The sequence below is a fragment of the Hemitrygon akajei genome, chromosome 8 (assembly GCF_048418815.1).
Source record: "Hemitrygon akajei chromosome 8, sHemAka1.3, whole genome shotgun sequence".
In the NCBI taxonomy this organism is placed as follows: domain Eukaryota; kingdom Metazoa; phylum Chordata; class Chondrichthyes; order Myliobatiformes; family Dasyatidae; genus Hemitrygon; species Hemitrygon akajei.
Window position 1 is genome coordinate 72,454,564 of NC_133131.1, and position 20,885 is coordinate 72,475,448.

The window sequence follows — 20,885 nt, forward strand, 5'->3', positions numbered from 1 at the left end:
ATTCTGGTTCCCCCCTCACCCCCCCCCCCCATCATCTCCCCTGGTGTCCCTTCTCCCATGGTCCACTCTCCTCATCAGCCTTTTACCTTTTCCCACCCGTCACCTCCCAGCTTCTCTGTTGACTGTTTATTCACTTTTATCGATGCTGCCTGACCTACTGAGTTCCTCCAACATTTTGTGTGTATTACTTTGACTTCCAGCATCTGCAGGATCTCCTGTGTTTACGACCAATAATAGTTCTGTTCACTGAAAGAGCTGTAAAATATTTGAGTATTTCTTGTGCTTGTGCAACTTTTTTTTGTAAGCGTATTGCATTGTTGAGGAAACATTCACCCACCACAACTGGGGCACGGTATTTATCAAGAGCACACCTCTGCTTTCTCTCTGTAGAAGACAGGGTTAAGGGATGGGACACAATGAGATAACTCCTGCAACCTTGCAAAATGGAATTCCAATGGCCAAGTTAAATACAACAATATAAATGAAGCTGGGTGTGTCTTGCTATAACCCGGATAACAAGATTCATTTGCCAATGGCTCGGTTTAGTCCCACATTATTCAGTACTTGGAAGGGAATACACACACTAATGCTGGAGGAACTCAGCAGGCCTGGCAGCATCTACGGAGAGGAATAAACAGTCAACATCTCAGGCTGAGACCCTTCATCAGGACTGAGAAGGAAGGAGTAAGACGCCAGAATAAAAAAGGTAGGTGAATAGCTGGAAGGGTGGGAAAGGTAAAGAGCCGGAGAAGGAATCTCACAGGAGAGGAGGACCAGAGGAGAAAGGGAAGGAGGAAAGGACCCAGTGGGAGGTGATAGGTGCAGAGGTCAGGAGGACAGAGTGGGGAATGGACGAAGAGAGAGGGTAAGGAGAAATCGATGTTCATGCCATCAGGTTGGAGGCTCCCCATACGGAATATGATGTGTTGCTCCTCCACCTGGAGAATAACTTCATCGTGGCAAAAGTGGCACACGTGTTGGAATGGCAATGGGGATGGGAATCAAAATATTTAGCTACCAGGAAATTCCACTTCTGGCGGATGGAGCAGAGGTGCTCGACACAGTGGTTTCCCCAATTTATTTGGAGCAGAAGGAAGTCCTGAGGTTATTGGTCGAGTCATTATATACTGAGCTCACACAAAACAGGGGAATACTCCGAAGAAATGGCCGGAATTAAGTTAAGCAAGACAGGTAGGAAAACACAAATGTGCAGACACAGGTGAAACAGAGACTGCACACAGTGATCCAAAACTACCTGTACTGGAAGCTCGTTCTCAAACACACGCAGCACATACCTGTGAAGAGTAATCTGCATCATGAAACCAATAACAAAATGTATCCCAGCAGGTTGATAGGGTGGTTAGGAAGACGACTGGTGTGTTGACCTTCATTAGTTGTGGGATTGAGTTCAAGAGCCATGAGGTAATGTTGCATCTCTACAAATGCTTGGTTAGGCCTCTCTTACAGGGTTCGGTTACCTCAATGTGGGAAGGATGTGGAGGCTTTAGTGCGGGCGCAGAGGAGATTTAAAGGATGTTGCCTGGATTAGGGAGAGTGTTTAATGAGCATGGGTTGAGTGAGCCAGGGCTTTTCTATTTAGAGTGAAGGAGGGTGAGAGGTGACTCGATAGAGGTGTACATAAGAGTGGATAGTCAGTGTCCACCTGATTTTAAGGTGATTATTGAAAATTTAGGGAGGATGTCAGGGGTAGTTTTTTCTTGATATACAGAGAGTGGTAGGTGTATAGAATGTCCTGCCAGGGGTGATGGTAAAGGCAGCTACATTCAGGACATTGAGCTAACCCTTAGATAGGTGCATGGATGATAGGAAAATGGAGAGTTCAGTAAGAGGGAAGGATTAGGTTGATCTTGGAGTAGGTTGAAAGGTCGGCAAAACATTGCGGTGTACTGTTCAATATTCCTTTGTTCAAGGGAACAGCTTAAAGTGAAATGGGGGCTGTTGTGGCAGGGGTGGAAGGAGGTGGGGAGGGCAAGTTTTAAAGAGGAAAGCAGATATAATCTCAGGCACACAAGAGATTCTGCAGATGCTGGTGATCCAGAGTAACACACACAAAATGCTGGTCAGGTCAGGGAGGAATAAACAGTCGATGTTTCAGGCTGAGACACCTCAAGACTTGGAAAAAAATTGTTTTCTCCCTCAGAGCTGCTGCTATTACTGAACGTGTTATTGTACTATAGCCGGCATATGACGACTATTCCTAGAGAGACGCCCTGCCCACCACGGTGGAACATTTATATTAACCCTTTAGAATCAGAGAGACAGTTAATGAGCACAGACAACAGTCCATTCACCCAACCCAGCCTGGAGACCCTCCCGATACCTCTTCCCAGGGCCCGCCGCCCTCCCGATACCCCTCCTCAGGGTCCGGAGACCCTCCCAATACCCCTCCACAGGGCCTGGAGACCCTCCCGATACCTCTTCCCACGGCCCGCCGCCCTCCTGATACCCCTCCCCAGGGCCCAGAGACCCTCCTGACAACCCTCCCCAGGGTCCGGAGACCCTCCCGATACCCCTCCGCAGGGTCCGGAGACCCTCCTGATACCCCTCCGCAGGGTCCGGAGACCCTCCCGATACCCCTCCACAGGGCCCGGAGACCCTCCTGATATCCCTCCCCAGGGCCAGGCACCATGCCAATTCCCCTCCCCAAGGTCCGGAGACCCTCCCGATACACCTTCCCTGGGCCCAGAGACCCTCCTGATACACCTTCCCAGGGTCCTGGGCCCTCCTGTTACCTCTCCCCAGGGTCCAGCACCCTCCTAAACTCTCTCCTCCTCTCCCTTTCAGATGCCACACCTGAATGGAAATGATTGCCATGATGCTTGACCAAACCATAATTCAGACCATAAGACATTGTCGCACCATTGGGCCATTCAGCCCATCATGTCTGCTGAACTATTCCATCACTGCCAATTTATTATCCCTCTTAACCCCATTCCCCTGCCTTCTCCTTGTAACTTTTGATGCCCTGATTATTCCAGAACCCATCGAGCTCTGCTTTAAATGACTTGGATGAATTCCACAGGTCAGCACCTTCTGGCTAAAGAAATTCCTCCTCATCTGTGCTCTAAAGCAGCGGTGTCAAACTCATTTTAGGTCATGGGCCGGATTGAGCAAAATGCAGCTTCATGCGGGCCGGATCAGTCGGACGCGTGCGAACGCAGCTTTCGTTGCCTCCGTTTTTTCAGCCTGCTCTCATGTGTCTCAGTCTCTGCTATAACTACAAAGTGTTTCACTTTACAAATTCCGTTTCTTATGAAGAAGACTGCCGAGCAAGACTGCTGAATAAACACTAAAAACCCTGAAAACCTGGTACCTGAATAAACTCAGCATTAGCCATATCATACGCCATAGGTGCTTCGATTACTGGGGCCAGCTTTAATAGTAATTAGATATTACCTCGCGGGCCAAAGATAATTCGGGCCTTGAGTTTGACATATATGCTCTAAAGGGTCACTTCTCTAATCTGCCACTGTCCCCTCTGGTCCTAGACTCCCCCAGCCTCTCCACACCCACTCTATCTAACCTTTTCAATATGCAGTAAGAGTCATAGAGCACCACAGCACAGAAACAGGCCATTCAGCCCATCTACTCTGTGTCCAACCAGTCCCATCGACACGCACCTATGTTTCATACAGTGGGGGACTCTAGGACTGGAGGGCACAGTGTCATAGTAGAAACATGTCCCTTTACAGCAGAGAGGGGGAAGTATTTCTTTAGCCAGAGGGTGGGGAATGTTTGGAATTCATTCCCAAAGATGGCTGTGGAGGCCAAGTTATTGGGTACATTTAAATCAGAGTGTCGATAGGTTATTGATTAGTCACGGCATCAAAGGTTGCAGGAAGAAGGCAGAAGAGTGGGGCTGAGGGATAAGAAATCGGCCATGATGGAATGGTGGAACACACTCGATGGTCGAATGGACTTATTCTGTTCCTGTGTCTTATGGAATGTTCTGCAACATGATGGGCCAAATGGCCTCCACCTGTGCTGCAAGGAGATACAAGATACTGAGATCCCGGGACAAGCTGGGCGGTGTTGTCAGGAACTCAAATCGTGAAGATAACTGTCAACCCGGGGATGCGTGGCTGAACAAGATGAAGGCCACGAGATGCAAGACCTTAAGGTCATACCGTAGGAGCGGAGTCAGACCACTCGGCCCATCGAGTCTGCCACTCCATTCCATCCTGGCTGATTTATTATCCCTCTCAACCCCACTCTCCTGCCCAGAACCTTTGACCTACTGACTAATCAGGAACCTATCGACCTCTGCCCTAAATACATCCAATGACCAGGCCTCCACAGCCCACCGTGGCAATGAATCGCACAGTCACCACTCTCTGGATAAGGACATTTCCTCCTCGTCTCCGTTCTAAATGAATGCCCCTCGAATCCGAGGCTGCGCCATCTGGTCCTAGACTCACCCACTTTTGGAAACATCTCCACATTCACTCTCTCTGGGCCTTTCAATATTCAACAGGTTTCAATGAGATCCTCCCTCATTCTTTTAAACCCCAGTGAGTACAGGGGCAGAGCCATCAAAAGCTCATATGTTAACCCTTTACTTCCTGGGATCATTCTCCAGAACCTCCTCTGGACCCTCCCCAACGCCAGCACATCTGTTGTTAGATAAGGGACCCAGTACTGCTCACAATACTCCTAGCGCAGTCTGACCAATGCCTTATAAACCTCAGCATGATATCCTTGCTCTCATATTCCAGTCCTCGCGAAATGAATACAATATGCAGAAGGTCGAATGCAATTCCATACACCAGGGCTGGAGATGAAGGGGACCTTCGCTGCAAATGGCTCCACATATCAGACCCAACCTTCCGCGGACCTTGGTGACATGGCGCTTCCTGACTTGTCACCGAGCAGCCCGCTTAACTGGAAGGGGCAAACGGCGAACCCGGTGTAACGTTACACATAAACTCCCACAACTTTGGACTGTTTTTCTGCTAACACACCACGCAGCTGAGCAAAGAAAGCCGAGGAGCACAATCGTGCCACTTTTTACCTCGTGTCAGCACCGTGCAAAAGAGGCTAAGACCTTCTGTTCCCCTCTCCTCCAAACTACACCGCGGTCTTCGTGCAGATCACCCGTTCCTGAAACGTTTATTTCGGGTAATATATTAATTCTCTCTCTCTCTCTTTGGAGGAACAGCGTCAAGAATAAATATGCACGTCTACTTAAGAGTAAATAGTGTATTTTCACTGCAGATTTCAAAACAGTTTTGGGATCTTACTTTAACATCAATTCTCTCGCTCCCTTTTGAAGCACAGTAGACAGGCATGTCCACTCAGTTTAAATATTTCAGATTTTTAAATAGATCTTTGCTTTAAACAAAAAAAAACACAAAACAAAAAAGTTGTGTCTTACTTTCCCCTGACCATAACAGAAGATAAAGACGCCTGTGATACCTTCACCATTCTTGGGTCGCCCTCTGCTCCGCGACCGGTGAACACGCAGCTCCTGGGCTCGGCGGGGCTCAAGCAGTCCGCCGTCCCCACGGTACCGACCCGCTCGGCTGCTCCGCGGCTCCTGGCTCACCGCTGCCGACGTGGCGCTCCGCCCCACTCTACACATACACACACTCAACCGGACGTGGCGTCAACTACAACGCAGGGGAGGGGGGAAACTGCCAAAAAAAACACAATTAATTGTCACTGCACAGCTGTCAGTGGAAGGAGGAGTAACGGGGGGGGAATCAGCGTCTGAAGCTGAGGCGTCACAGCCTGCAGCCTGTTGTACGTGTTGATCTGACCACAGCATCTGCAGTGTACTTTGTGTTCACAGTTGAGAGGTTTCCCGCTGAAGAAGAGGTCGGAGTCCACGTGCAGGATTCTCCTAAAGGTTAAATGTGCAGGTTGAGTCGGTGGTAAGCGAGACAACTACAGTGTTAGAACTCATTTCGAGAGGACTAGAATACTAAAAAAAAATACAAGGTTGTGACGCTGAGGCTGTATAAGGCATTGGTGTACCGGAGTATTGTGAGCAGTTTTGGGCCGCTTGTCTAAGAAAAAGAATGTGCAGGCGTTGGTGAGGGTCACCAGAATGATCCCGGGAATGAAAGGGTTAATATTTGAGTAGGGTTTAATGCCTATATGCCTGTACTCGTTGGCGTTTGGAAGATTGGGGGTGGGGGAATCTCACTTTAAAAAACCTATCGAATATTGAAAAGGTCCAGAGAGAGAGGACGTTTCCTGCATTCGGGACTTTAGAGAGTACAGACTCAGAGTACAGCGACGTCCCTTTAGAACAGAGACAAGGAGCAATTTCTTTATCAGAGGGCGGTGAATCGGTGGAATTCATTGCCATGGATGTTGTGCAGGGTATATTTAAAATGGAAATCATAGGTTCTTGATTAATAAGGGTGTGAAAGGTTACAGGAGAAGGCGGGAGAATGGGTTTGAGATGGATAATAAACCAGCCATGGTGGAGCAGACTCGATGGGCCAAATGGCTCAGTTTTGCTGCCACAGCTAATCTACATCCAATTGACCACAGCCGTCCTTCGCATGTTGCAAAGATACCACGGTCATGGAGAACTCCTGTAAATACAGGGGACTTCCTACAATTATTATTAGTTCTTTACTCAGGGTCCACTTTTAATATAAGACCAGAATACAAGGAAGCAGGATTTGGCCATTCTGCTAGTTTCTCCACTCCACACCGTCAGAAAACTGTCTTTGACACCATCACTGACCTCATCCACTCTGGAGAACTCCCAGCCACTGCCACTAAACTCATAGCTCTCTTACCCCGTACTGCTCGCTTCTACTTGCCACAAACTGGACTGTCCGGGTAGGCCTATTGTCGCTGCCTCCTTCTGCCTTACTGAAACTGTGTCCTCACACCTCGATTCCATTTGATCCCCCTCGGATCAGTACCTTCCCACCTATATCCGCGACACTTCTCATACTCTCGATCCCCTCACTAACTTTCAATTCCCTGGCCCTGACCACCTCATTTTCACCATGGATGTCCAGTCCCTGTCCACTTCTACCCCCCATCAAGAAGGCCTCAAAGCTCCCCACTTACTCTTGACAAAAGAACCAACCAATTCCCCTCCACCACCTCTCTGTCTGGCAGAACCGGTCCTCACACTCAACAATTTTTCCTTTGGCTCCTCATGGTTATGGGGAAAAGGCCAGTAGGTGGAGATGAGTCCATGGCCAGATCAGCTATGATCTTATTGAATGGTAGAGCAGGCTCGACAGTCCAGATGGCCGACTCCTGCTCCTATTTCTTATGTTCTTATGCTATGTTCTTCTTCCTCCAAACCCGAGGGTCAGCCGTGGGCCCAAGTTAAGCCTGCCTCTTTGTCAGTGATGTAGAACAGTCCATGTTCGAATCCTTACCCGGTTATACTCCCCAACTCTTCCTCTGCTAAACTGACGACTGCATTGGTGCTGCTTCATGCACCCATGCTGAGCTCGTCAATTTCATCAATTTTGCCTGTAATTTCCACCCTGACCTTAAATCCACTAGGTCCATTTCTGACAACTCTCTCCACTTTATCAATTATCTGTCTCCAAATCAGGAGACAAACTGGCAACTGAAATCTTTTATAAACATACTGATTCCTGTAGTTATTTTGACTATACCTCTCCCCACCTTATCTCCTGTAAAAGTTCTATTCTCTCATCTCAGTTCCTTCACTTCTGTGACTTTCCATTCCAGGATCTCAGAGATGTCCTCCTCCTTTAAAGAACAGGGTTCTCTCCTCTGCTATTGGTGCTGCCCTCACCCGCATTTATTCTATTTCCCAAACAACAACACTCACCCTATCTTCCCACCAGCATAATCGTGATGTAGTCCTTCTTGTCCTTACTTACCACCCCGTCAGCCTCCACATCCAACACATCATCGTCCTCAACTTCTGCCACCTCCAAAGAGATCCATTAAACATATCTTGACCTTCCCCCCATCTCTCCACCTTCCGCAGGGATCACTCCCTCCACAATCCCCTTGTCCATTCGTCTCTCCCCACTAATCTCCTCCAGGCAGTTATCCCTGCAGGTGGCCTAAGTGGTACACCTCCTCCCTCACCTCCATTTGGTGGCCCAAACAGTCCTTCCAGGTGAGGCAACACTTCACCTGTGAATCTGCTGGGCTTGACTATTGTGTCCGGCGCCCCCGAAGGAGCCTCCTCTACACTGGTGAGACCCGTCGTAGATTGGGGGACCTCTTCGTTGAGCAGCTCCACAGCATCTCTCCACAGGTGCAATTTGCCAGTGGGCAAACATTTTAATTCTGATTCCCTTCCCCTTTCTGACATATCGATCCATGGCCTTATACCAAGACGAGGTCTGACTCAGGGTGGAAGACCAACACCTTATATTCCAACCTGATGATAGATTTATCATTTTCTCCTGCCGGTGAACAAATCCACCATCACCACCACCCCATTCCCCACTCTGATCTCTCACCTGCCTATTACTTTCCCCTGGGTCTTTTTCCTCCTTCCCTTCTTCCTATTGTCCACTCTCCCTCTGTCAGATTCTTTCTTCTCCAGCCCTTGACCTTTCCCACCCACCTGGTTTCACCTATCACCTTCCAACTAGTGTCCTTCCCTTACCCCCACCCTGTAATTCAGACATCCCATCCCTTCCCTCTCAGTCCTGAAGAAGCGTCTCGGCCTGAAGTATCACCTGTTTACTCTTTTTCCATCAACACTGCCTGGCCTGCTGAGTTCCTCCAACGTTTCCTGTGTATTGCTTTGGATTTCCAGCATCTTCAAATTTTCTCATGTTTGAAATTAGGCCATTCAGCCCATCAAGTCAGCTCTGCCATTCCATCATGGCTGTTTTATTATACCTCTCTACCCCATTCTGCCTTCTCCTCATAACCTTTGACTCTCTAACTTAACTAAAAATGTAACAACCTCCACTTTCACAACGCCCAGTGACCTGGCCTCCACAGCCATCTGTGAAAATGAATTCCACAGATTCCCCACCCTCTAGCTAAAGAAATGTCTCCTTATCTCTGCTCTAAAGGGACATACTTCTATTCCGAGACTATGCCCCATTGTCTCTGTCTACCTCACTATCAGAAACATCCTCTCCACATCCACTCTGTATAGGTCTTTCAAATGGAATAGGTTTCAATGATATCCCCACCCTCAATCTTCTAAACTACACAATATAGGAGTAGGGCCATCGAATGTGCCTTGTACATTAACCCTTTCATTCCTGGGATCATTCTTGTGAGCATCCCCTGGACCCTCTCCAATGCTCCCGCATCCTTTCTTAGATAAGGGTCCCAAAGCTGCTTATAATACTCCAACTGCAGTCTGACCAATCTGACAGACCACATTGGACAGCCCGTAAAGGCTGGTATTCCAAGAAACATGTATGAGTGACCTGTACTCTGTCAGTATAAACTACATAGCTTGAGAATAAATTTATTTTATACTTGGTCTGTCTCCATGACTGGCCAAAACATTAACGAAGGACCCACATGAAGAGATGTGCATTTGGGTACATGGCCACAAAATTAACAATTTTCACGACTTCTGGTAATAAACCCATCAATTCTAAAAGACTGGAGGACCCAATGGTTTGAGAGTTTGTTGAGTTGCAAGGTTCTAAAGGATCAGAGAGTTGAGAAGACTCCAGTGTTTATGACTCTGGTGAGCAGTTAGACTCAGTGACCACTTTATTAGGTACACCTACCTGTACACCTGCCGGTAAGTGCAAATATCTATAATCAGCCAATCATGTGGCAGCAACTCAATGCATGAAAGCATGCAGACATGGTCAAGAGGTTGTTCAGAGTCTAAGTGACTTTGACAGTGGAATGATTGTTGGGGCTCGACGGGGTGGTTTGCGTATCTCAGAAACCGCTAATCTCCTGGGATTTTCACACACAACTGTTTCTAGTTTACAGACAATGGTGTGAAAATCAAAAAATCATCCAGTGAGTGGAAGTTCTATGGGTGAAAACACCTTGTTAATCAGAGAAGTCAGAGAAGAAGACTGGTTCAAGCTGACAGAAAGGAGATAGTAACTCAAGTAGCCCCACGTTACAACATTGGTGTGCAGAAGAGCACCTCTGAATGCATAATACATCAAACTTTGAAGTACCTGGGCTACAGCAGCTGAAGATCACAAGCATACACTGTTTTATCCAGAGATACAGCACAGTCACAGGTCCTTCTGGCCCAATGAGCCCATGCGTCCAAATTCCAGTAACCTACGAACCGTTACGTCTTTGGAATATGGGAAGTAACAAGAGCATCCAAAGGAAAACCAGACGGCCATGGGGAGATGTACACATTCCTTCAGAATCAGGTTTAATATCAGGTGTATGTCCTGAAATTTGTTGTCTTTGTGGCAGCAATACATAATAATAAAAACTATCAATTACAATAAAATATGTAAAAGTTAAGTAAGTAAAGCAAAACGGAAGAAAAACAGTGAAGTACAGTTCATGGGTTCATTGTCCGTTTATAAATCTGATGGCGGACGAGAAGAAGTTGTTCCTGAAACATTGACTGTGTGTCTTCTGTATCTCCTCCTTTATGGAAGCAATGAGAAGTGGGCATGTGCTGGCTGATGGGTGCTCTTAATGATAGATGCCACCTTTTTGAGGCATCACCTTTTGAGGGTGACCTCGATGCTGGGGAGGCTGGTGCCCATAATGGAGCTGGCTGAGTTTATAAATTTCTGCAGCTCTTTTCGATCCTGCGGAGTAGCCCTTGCATACCAGAGAGTAACGCAACCAGTTGGAATGCTTTTCTTCCCGACAGTGGTAGCAATCGAACCCTGATCTTATGTACAAGCTCCTTATGGACACTGCACCCAGGTTGCTGGTGCTGTAATAGTATTATGCTGACGGCTACACAACCACGCTTCCCATTGTTCCACTAATATTTGAAGGCAAGTTCCCATCGCCAATTGCTTCATTGCTTAAATCTGATCCACCACAGGATGGAGACATGCTTCAAGTTTCATGTTTAATTATCATTGAACCATACATGAATACAGCTAAACAAAATAGTGTTTCTCTGAGACTAAGGTGCAAAATGCATTACCAAAGGCACACAGCACACTTCACATAGCACAAATAGCACATCTGGTTACAATTTCAGAAACAAAACATACAGTCACGAAGAGAAAACATAATATAACTCAAGTCCCCAAGTTGTACTGGTCCAGGTAGTTCTCCCACCAAGTGAACACTAGAGGGCAGCACCGAGTAAGCACCAGAGTGTGGCACCAAGCCACCAATGGGAGGGGCCAGCCCCAACAATTCCAAGTTCATGGCTCCAATTAAGAGCAGACGCTAAGAGTTTAGGGACAGAGATGTGGGAGGGGAGGAATTAGAGGTCAAGCCAGAGTCTAAGACTTTGAATGCTAACAATGCCGGATGTGAGATATCTATAGTCAGATGTTGGGGCCAGCAGACCAGCGTGGACAAGGGTCAGTTGTTCCCCCAGAGTCAGCGAGCTGTCGGTGGGCTCTGGAGCCGGAGTTCCATGTGGGCAGGAGGAATGAGGTCTGATGACCCTCTGGGTTCGTGAATCGGAGTTCAGAACCAGAATCAGAATCTGGTTTAATATCACTGGCCTATGTCACGAAATTTGTTAACCTTGCAGTAGCAGTACAATGCAAAATGTGATAATAGAGAGAGAAGAAGAACTGTGAATTACAGTAAGTATATAATTATTAAATTAAAAGTAGTGCAGAAAAATAGGAAATTAAAAAAAGTAGTAAGGTAGTGTACAGGGTTCAATGTCCATTCAGAAATCTGATGACAGAGGGGAAGAAGCTGTTTCTGAATCACTGAGTGTGTGCCTTCAGGCTTCTGTACCTCCTTCCGATGATAATAATGAGGAGAGGGCATGTCTTAGGTGCTGAGGGTCCTTAATGATGGATGCCGCCTTTCTGAGGCATCACTCTTTGAAGATGACCTGGATACGACAGAGGCTAAAGCCCATGATGGAGATGGCTAAGTTTACAACTCTTTACAGTTTACTTCAATACTGTGCTGTAGCCTACCCCCACACACCCCACCACCACCATACCAGACTGTGATGCAGTCAGTTAGAATGGTACATCTGTAGAAATTCACGAGTGTTTTTGGTGAAATACCAAATCTTCTCAAACTCCAAATGAAATGTAGCAGCTGTCTTGTCTTCTTTATAGTTGCATAACAGATATTGACACCGAGGAACTTGAAATTGCTCACTCTCTCCACTTCTGATCCCTCTGTGAGGACTGGTGTGTGTTTTCTTGTCCTACCCTTTCTGAAGTCCTTTAGTCTTACTGACGTTGAGTGCAAGGTTGTTGCTGCGACAACACTCAACTAGCTGGTATATCTCACTCCTGTATGCCCTTTCGTCACCATTCTGCCAACAACGGTTATATCATCAGCAAATTTATAGATGGCACTTGAGCTGTGCCTTGTCATACAGTCGTGAGTATTTAGAGAGTAGAGCAGTGGCCTAAGCACACATTCCTGATGTGCACTTGATTATCAGCAAGGAGAAGATATTATTTCCAATCTGCACTGATTGTGATCTTCCAATCCAGTTGCAGAGGGAGATACAGAGGCCCAGGTTCTGAAGTTTTCATCAGAATTTTCGAGGCCTAGCGTTTGGGAAATCCTCAGCTCCTGGACTTGAATCGGATGTTTGGAGGTCAAGGCTTGTTGGCGGAAGCCTGAGTCTACGAATGTCTGTGAGTCTACTGGGGAAGTTGAAGACCCAATGTTTGCAGGTCCGGGCCCACTGGAGGCTGATGCTTGAAGAGGGCCTATCCTGAGGTTGGAGGAATGTCTGTGTGTGGAGGGGTAGGAGGGAGGACCAGGACTGGTTTTGCTGCTGCTGTTCTGTTGCTTGTTGTATCCTGTTTTGTATTTTCTGCCAAGTAATGTGGGCATGCTATGTTGGTGGGCTGCCCACACTGCACCCGGGCTGTGCTAGTAGTTAATGCAAATGATGCATTCCACTGTTTGTTTTGATGTGCACGTGGTGAATACATTTGAATCTTGAATCTCAGTTTGCCTCAGAGAGCCAGAACTTGCATTTGGCAGTTTAATCAATGTATTTATTTAAGCCCTTCTGGGTTGAGCCGCATCGCCTGATTTAACCCTAACCAAATCACGGGAAAATTCACAACAACCAATTAAACTACTTGGTAAATCCTTGGACTGTGGGAGGAAACCGCAGGACCCAGAGACAACCCACACGTTCCACTGGGATGATGTACACAGACTCTTTGCAAAGGACACTGAGATTGAACTCTGAACTCTGATGCCCCGAGCTGTACTGGCGTCTCACTGGCCACTACACTACAGTGGTGACCACTAATGTCCCCCATCTCCGGCTGTCAGGGAAGGTGAGATGCTGCTGTTCTCCAACGCCTACTCCCTACCTGATAGTATCAGCTATACCATGTGTGGCCTGAACCTGTCTCCCTTTATCAGGAGCACTGTGTATGCAGGGCCCTTAGCATTGTCAAGTACCTCTCCCATCCATCCAACAAACTCTTTGACCCCCTACCATCAGGCAGGAAGTACCAAGGTATTAGGACAAGAACTGTTAGTGTGGGAAACAGCTTCTTCCCCCAGGCCGTAAGACTACTGAACTTTCTGCCAGCACCCAGGTCCCAAAACGAAAGAGCTGATTGTGGGTTACAGGAGGAACAGAGACAGGCTCATCACTACCAATATCAAAGGACTGCAGTTGAGAGGGTTAGTAGTTTCAAGTTCCTCAGTGAAGATCATCACAGAAGATCTCACCTGGACTCTACACACCAGCTGTGTGGCAAAAAAAAGCACAACAGCATCTCTCCCAGCTTAGGTGACTGAAGAAGTTCAATACAAGTCTCCAAATCCTCACGACCTTCTACAGGAGCACTATTAGGAGCATCATGACTGGCCGTATCACCGCCTGGTGTGGGAACTGCAACAACCTCGATCGCTGGGCACTGCAGAGAGTGGTACAGACAGCCCAGCACATCTGTGGTTGTGAACTTCCCTCCACTGAGGACATTAACAGCAGCAAGTGCAGAAGGAGGGCCTGGAAGATCATCGGGGGCGCCGGTCACCCCGACCGTAAACTGCTTCGGCCATTTCCATTTGGCAAGCGATACCACGGCATTAAAGCCAGGACCAACAGGCTGCGGGACAGCTCCTTTCTACAGGCCTTTTAAATTCACATGTCTGTACATTGCAACAGAGTCATAACGCAAAGATTTTTAATCCCTCAGGTTGTGGGACGGGTGTAAGAATTTTAAATAAATTCAAATTCAATATGAAGTACCAGCAGAGTTATACTGTTTCCTTTTTAACTTGAGTCATAAATGTACCTTATTATTTGTTAATTTACTTGTAGAAATATTACTTTAACGTGTTATGTGTGTGAATTATCTGTACTATGTTGTGCACCCCACTCCTGAGGAATTGTGTTTTGTTGGGCAGTATGTGTGTACGGTCATATGGTTGGATGACATTAAACTTGAACTTGATTTGCTCCTTCTATTTACCTAGTGAATTCTCCGTAACCCTGACCACGGTTTATATACCAGCAGCGGCTGACCATAATCAAGCCCTCGCGATACTGCGTGGTGCCATCACCAAATGAGAAACAGTCCATCCATAAGCATTTCAAATCATAGTCAGGGACTTCAACCAGGCTTGTCTGAAGAAATCCCATTGATCATCACCATATAACCTGTAGCACCGGATGTCCCAACACACTAGACCACTGTTATACTAAGGTAAGGAATGCCTACCGTTCCATGCCCAGACCGCATTTCGATAAAACCAGATCACTTGACTGTCCTTCTCCTACCTGCATACAGGCAGAGGCTAAAGAGCAAAGCTCCAGAGATTAGAACAACAAAGAGGTGGATGCGTGAGGCAGAGGATCAGTGATGGGATTGCTTCGAGTCGGTGGACTGAGCCGTGGTCAAGGACTTGTCTGTGGACCTGAATGAATACACCATGGCAGTCACAGACTTCATTAAAACAGTTGCAGACGAGCGTTTCCCCACAAAATCAAAAGACCAGGATGAATAGACAATAGGTGCAGGAGTAGGCCATTCGGCCCTTCAAGCCAGCACCGCCATTCACTGTGATCATGGCTGATCATCCACAATCCGTACCCCGTTCCTGCCTTCTCCCCATATCCCTTGACTCCGCTATCTTTAAGAGCTCTATCTAACTCTTTCTTGAAAGCATCCAGAGAATTGGCCTCCACTGCCTTCTGAGGCAGAGCATTCCATAGATGAACCATGCGATCTGCAATTTGCTGAGGGCTAGATCAGAGATACTCAAGTCTGGTGACCAAGAAAGTTACAAGAGGTCCAGGTACGATGTCCGAAAGCCATCTCACAGGCATGGCAAGTCCAGTCTAAACCTGAGTCACTGAAAGATGCTCGACAGTTGTGGCAGGGTTTAAGTACTATCACCTCGTATAAAGTTAAATCACAGGACATAGGTGACCGCAGGATTTCACTTCCAAATGAGCTCGATGCCTTCTAATCTCGCTTTGACCGTCGATATGTGGCGGAACCATCACAAACTCCCACAGCCCCTGATGATCCTGTGATTTCAGTCTCAGAGGCCAACGTGTGAGCAGCCTTCAGGAGGGTGAACCCACGAGGGGCATTTGGCCCAGACGGGGTACCTAGCCAAGTACTAAAACACTGGCGCTGATCGACTGGCTGGGGTGTTTGCTGAGATCTCTAACCTCTCACTTCGGCAGTCTGAGGTACCTGCCTGCTTCAAGCAGGCTTCAATTACACCAGTGCAAACGAAGAACGTGGTAACCTGCCTCAGTTAGGGTCATCCTGTAGCACTTGCACGCACAGTGATGAAGTGCTTTGAGAGGTTCGTGATGCAACATATCAACTCCTGCCTGAGAATCGACTTAGATCTGCTCCAGTCTCTGGATTGTTGCCCTGACCACACAGCAGTGAGGGTAGGAATCTGACGGATGAATTGGTGCGGGGAGCAGAGTCACAGATTGATGGATCATTGGGATCTCTCTGGGGAAAAAGAGATGGGTTACACCTGAACACAAGAGGGACCAAAATTCTTGTCGGCAGTTTTGCTAGAATTTAGTGAGACTTCTCGCAAGGAGGGGCTGATGAAAGGGCAAATTTGCCATGTAAAGGGTGGACAAAATTGAAAAGAGAGAATACAGGACTGAAGGTGTTATATTTGAATGTGCACAGCACAGGGAGGAAGATACATGAACTTGTAACACAGCTACAGATTGGCAGGTATGATGTTGTGGGCATCATGGATTGTGGCAGAGAGAAGATTATAGCTGGGAGTTTAACGTCAAAGGATACACATTGTTTTGAATGGACAGGCAGGTAGGCAAAAGGGTGACGTGACTCTGCAGGTAAAAAATGAAATCAAATCATAAGAAAGAGGTGACATAGAATTGAAAGGTGTTGAATCATTGTGGATAGAGCTGAGGAACTGCAAGAGTGAAAGGACGCTGATGGGAGTCATTTATAAATCACAAAAATAGAAACTACAAATTACAATGGAAGATAGAAAATGGATGCCGAAAGGACAAAGTTACAATAGTCGAGGGATATTTCAATATGCAGATAGATTGGGTATTTAGCTTTCTTTAGGGGTCCTGTAGGCGGCATGACAGCAGCGGCCTTTTGGATTTGGTGCTACTTTAATTTAGTTTTTTAATTTAATTTAATTTTAAGGCACAATTAGGGTTTAGGGCAATGGATAACAGAGCGACTATCTACCATTGCCAGATACTGCTACAACACAGAGATCGCCCAAAAACAAACCTTTATGAAAATCTGCAGGTTAGATTGCGCGACCTCGGCTTGCTGAGAGAATCGGGCCTACAGTCCTCAGAGTCGCCTGATGCCGGTGGCCAGAGGTGGGGACGTCGTAAGTGGTGTGCGAGGAAGCGAGGCGAGCGGGCAGGAGTCCGTGCCAGGAAAAAAGTAAGCCCTAGCCGGCCGGCTCTCCCGTTCATTCTGCTCTCCAGTGGACATTAAATTGGACTACATCTGTGGCAACGAGATACTCGGCGTGAGTACAGAAACGGACGGAATCCCAGACCCCACCATTCAGCTGTTTATATTATGTAACAGATTTCCCCCAAGCCATCGGACTACCAACCTACTGACCTCTGCTGTGCCTGTTGTCTTGTTTATTATTTATTGAAATGCCTGCACAGTTCTGTGTACTTTATGCAGTCCTGGGAAGATCTGTAATCTAGTGTAGTTTTTATGTTGGTTTACGTAATTCGGTGTAGTTTTTGTATTGTTTCATGTAGCACCATGGTCCTGAAACACGCTGTCTCGTTTTCACTGTGTACTGTACCAGCAGTTATGGTCGAAATTACAATAAAAGCAACTTGACTTGACTTGATTTCAATATGCAGAAAATCAGGTTGGTACTGGATCGCAAGAGGAAGAATTTGTAGAGTATCTACAGGATTGGGTGTTGTGCAATGAACCAGAATTGATTGGAGAGCTTAAGGTGAAGGGACTGTTAGGGAACATTGATCACAATATGATAAATTTCATCCTGAAATTTGAGAAGGAGAAGCTAAAGTATTACAGTGGAGTAGAGGGAATTACAGAGGCATGAGAGTAGAGCTGACCAACAACTGGAATTTCTGGAAGCAACTCGGAAGGCCCAAGATATATACATCCCAATGAGGAAGAGCTATTCTAAAGGCAAGACGACACAACTGTGTCTAAAGAGAGAAGTCAAAGCCAATATTAAAGCCAAAGAGAGAGCATATAATGGTGCAAAGATTACTGGGAAGTTAGAAGAGTGGGAAGCTTTCAAATACCAACAGAAGGCAACTAAAGAAGTCATTAAGGTAAAGATGGAATATGAAGGTAAGCTAGCCGATAATATTAAAGAAGATACCAGAAGTTTCAACAGCTACGTAAAGTGTAAAAGAGAGGTGAGAGTGGATATCAGACCATTAAAGAATGACGCTGAAGTAGGAATGGGGATAAGGAAATGGCAGACGAACTGAATAAGTATTTTGCATCAGTCTTCACTGTGGATCGGGGGCAGAGGAATTCAGCAGGTCAGGGAGCATCTATGGAAAGGAATACAGTCTTTGTTTTGGGCCGAAACCCTTCAGCAGGACTGGAGAAAAAAGGACGAGTAGAGTTAAAAGGTGGGGGAAGGGGAGGGGGAAACACAAGGTGATAGGTGAAACGGGGAAGGGTGAAGTAAAGAGCTCGGAAGTTTATTGATGAAAGAGATACAGACTGGAGAAGGGTGAATCTAATAGGAGAGGACAGAAGGCATGGAAGAAAGAAGGGCAGGGAGGAGCACCAGAGGGAGGTGGTGGGCAGGCAAGGAGATGAAGTGAGAGAGGGAAAAGGGGATGAAGCATGGTGAAGGAAAACTGGGGAGGGGCATTACCGGAAGTTTGAGAAATTGATGTTCATGCCAGCAGGTTGGAGGCTACCCTGATAGAACATAAGATGTTGTTCCTCCAACAGGAGTGTGGCCTCATCGCAACAGTAGAGAAGGCCATGAGTAGAATCAGAATCAGGTTTATTATCACCGGCATGTGACATGAAATTTGTAAACTTAACAGCAGCAGTTCAATGCAATATACATAATCTAGCAGAGAGAAAAAAAACAAAATAAAAAATATTATAATAGTATAAATAAGTAAATCAATTACTCATATTGAATAGATTTTTTAAAAGTGCAAGAATAGAAATACTATATATTAAAAAAAAGTGAGGTAGTGTCCAAAGATACCATTCAGGAATCGGATGGCAGAGGGGAAGAAGCTGTTCCTGAATCACTAAGTGTGTGTCTTCAGGCTTCTGTACCTCCTACCTGATGGTAACAGTGAGAAAAGGGCATGCCCTGGGTGCTGGAGGTCCTTAATAATGAACACTGCCTTTCTGAGACACCACTCCCTAAAGATGTCCTGGGTACTTTGTAGGCTAGCACCCAAGATGGAGCTGACTAGATTTACAACCCTCTGCAGCCTTTTTCAGTCCTGTGCAGTAGCCCCTCCATACCAGACAGTGATGCGGCCTGTCAGAATGCTCTCCACGGTACAGCTATAGAAGTTTTTGAGTGTATTTGTTGACATGTCAAATCCCTTCAAACTCCTAATAAAGTATATCCGCTGTCTTACCTTCTCTATAACTACATTGATATGTTGGGACCGGGTTAGATCCTCAGAGATCTTGACACTCAGGAACTTGAAGCTGCTCACTCTCTCCACTTCTGATCTCTCTATGAGGATTGGTATGTGTTCCTTCGTCTTACCCTTCCTGAAGTTCACAATCAGCTCTTTCGTCTTACTGACGTTGAGTGCCAGGTTGTTGCTGCGACACCACTCCACTAGTTGGCGTATCTCACTCTTGTACACCACTTGAGATTCTACCAACAATGATTGCATCATCAGCGTTTATAGATAGTATTTGAGCTATGCCTAGCCACACAGTCATGTGTATATAGAGAGTAAAGCAGTGAGCTAAGCACACACTCCTGAGGTGAGCCAGCGTTGATCGTCAGCAAGGAGGAGATGTAATCACCAATCTACACAGATTGTGGTCTTCTGGTTAGGAAGTCAAGGATATTGGAATGGGAATTGGAAGTGAAATTAAAATGGATGGCCACTGAGAGACTTAGCTGTTTGTGGAGGATGGAGTGGAGGTGCTCGGCAAAGCAATCTCCCGATCTACGTCGGGTCTCACCGATATACAGGAAGCCACACCAGGAGCACCAGACACAATATATGACCCCAACAGACTCACAGGTGATGTGTCGCCTCACCTGGAAGATCTTTTTAGGGCCCAGAATTGTAGTGAGGGAAGAGGTGTATGGGCAGGTGTAGCACCTGTTCCACTTGCAAGAATAAGTGCCAGGAGGGAGATCAGTGGGGAGGGTTAATTGGACAAGGAAGTCACGTAGGGAACGATCCCTGTGCAAAGCAGAAAGTGGGGGGTGGAATGGAAAGATGTGCCTGGTGGTGGGATCCCATTGGGGGTGATAGAAGTTACAGAGCATTATGTGCTAGACGTGGAGGCTGGTGGGGTAGTAGGTGAGGACAAGAGGAATCCTATCCCTGGGAGGGTGGTGGGAGGATGGGGTAAGAGCAGACGTGCATTGGCTGGGTTGTTGCTGATGAAGGCAAATATTATATTAATCATTTCCAGAGGATTAGAATAAATAGTGTCTATAAAAAGTATTCACCCCTATGAAAGTTTTCATGCTTTATTGTTTTACAATCTTGAATCACAGTGTATTTAATGTGGCTTTTTTGACAAATACTCTTTCATGTCAAGGTGAAAACAGATCTCTGCAAAGTGATCTAAATTAATTACAAATATAAAACACAAAATAATTGATTACATGAGTATTCACCATCCTTTAATATGACACACCAAATCATCAGTGGTGCAGCCAGTTGGTTTTAGAAATCACATAATCAGTTAAATGGAGATCACCTGTGTGCAGTCAAGCTGTTTCAATTGATTGTAGTAAAAATACACCCGTATCTGGAAGGTCTAACACTGCTGGTGAGTCAGTATCCTGGTAAAAGGTACACCACGAAGACAAAAGAACACTCCAAGCAACTCTGTGAAATGGTTATTGAAAAGCACAAATCAAGAAATGGATACAAGAAATTTTCAAGTACCTGAATATTCCTTGGAGTACAGCTAAGCCAATTATCAAGAAATGGAAAGAATATGGCATAGCTGTAAATCTGCCTATAGGCAGGCCGTCCTCAAAAACTGAGTGACCGTGCAAGAAAGGGACTAGTGAGGGAGGCCACCAAGACACCTATGACAACTCTGGAGGAGTTACAAGCTCCAGCGACTGAAGTGGGAGAGACTGTGCATACAGCAGCTGTTGCCCGGGAGAATGGCAAA

At 46.4% G+C, this 20,885-nt stretch overlaps 2 protein-coding genes across 4 annotated transcripts in view; one reads left to right on the forward strand and one right to left on the reverse strand.

Annotated features, from left to right (window-relative positions):
• Window positions 1–5,626, reverse strand: part of LOC140731984 (transmembrane protein 263) — a 40,963-nt gene extending 35,337 nt beyond the window's left edge. The window contains exons 1-2 of one of the 3 annotated variants that reach the window (XM_073054037.1): window positions 5,437–5,568; window positions 5,033–5,121 (exon numbers count right to left, since the gene is read on the reverse strand). Coding sequence is in view for 2 of the 3 variants with exons in the window: in XM_073054035.1 (XP_072910136.1) it covers window positions 5,396–5,602 (207 nt within the window). In the remaining variant the exon portion in view is untranslated. Of the gene's footprint in view, window positions 1–5,032; window positions 5,122–5,395 lie in introns of all 3 variants that reach the window. The other 2 variants (XM_073054035.1, XM_073054036.1) reach the window with 2 other exon arrangements.
• Window positions 5,627–5,732: 106 nt separating this feature from the next.
• Window positions 5,733–20,885, forward strand: part of LOC140731982 (26S proteasome non-ATPase regulatory subunit 13-like) — a 243,651-nt gene continuing 228,498 nt past the window's right edge. Inside the window, exon 1 of the mRNA XM_073054034.1 lies at window positions 5,733–5,894. Within this exon, the coding sequence (XP_072910135.1) occupies window positions 5,875–5,894 (20 nt within the window). The 5' untranslated portion in view covers window positions 5,733–5,874. The remainder of the gene's footprint in view (window positions 5,895–20,885) is intronic.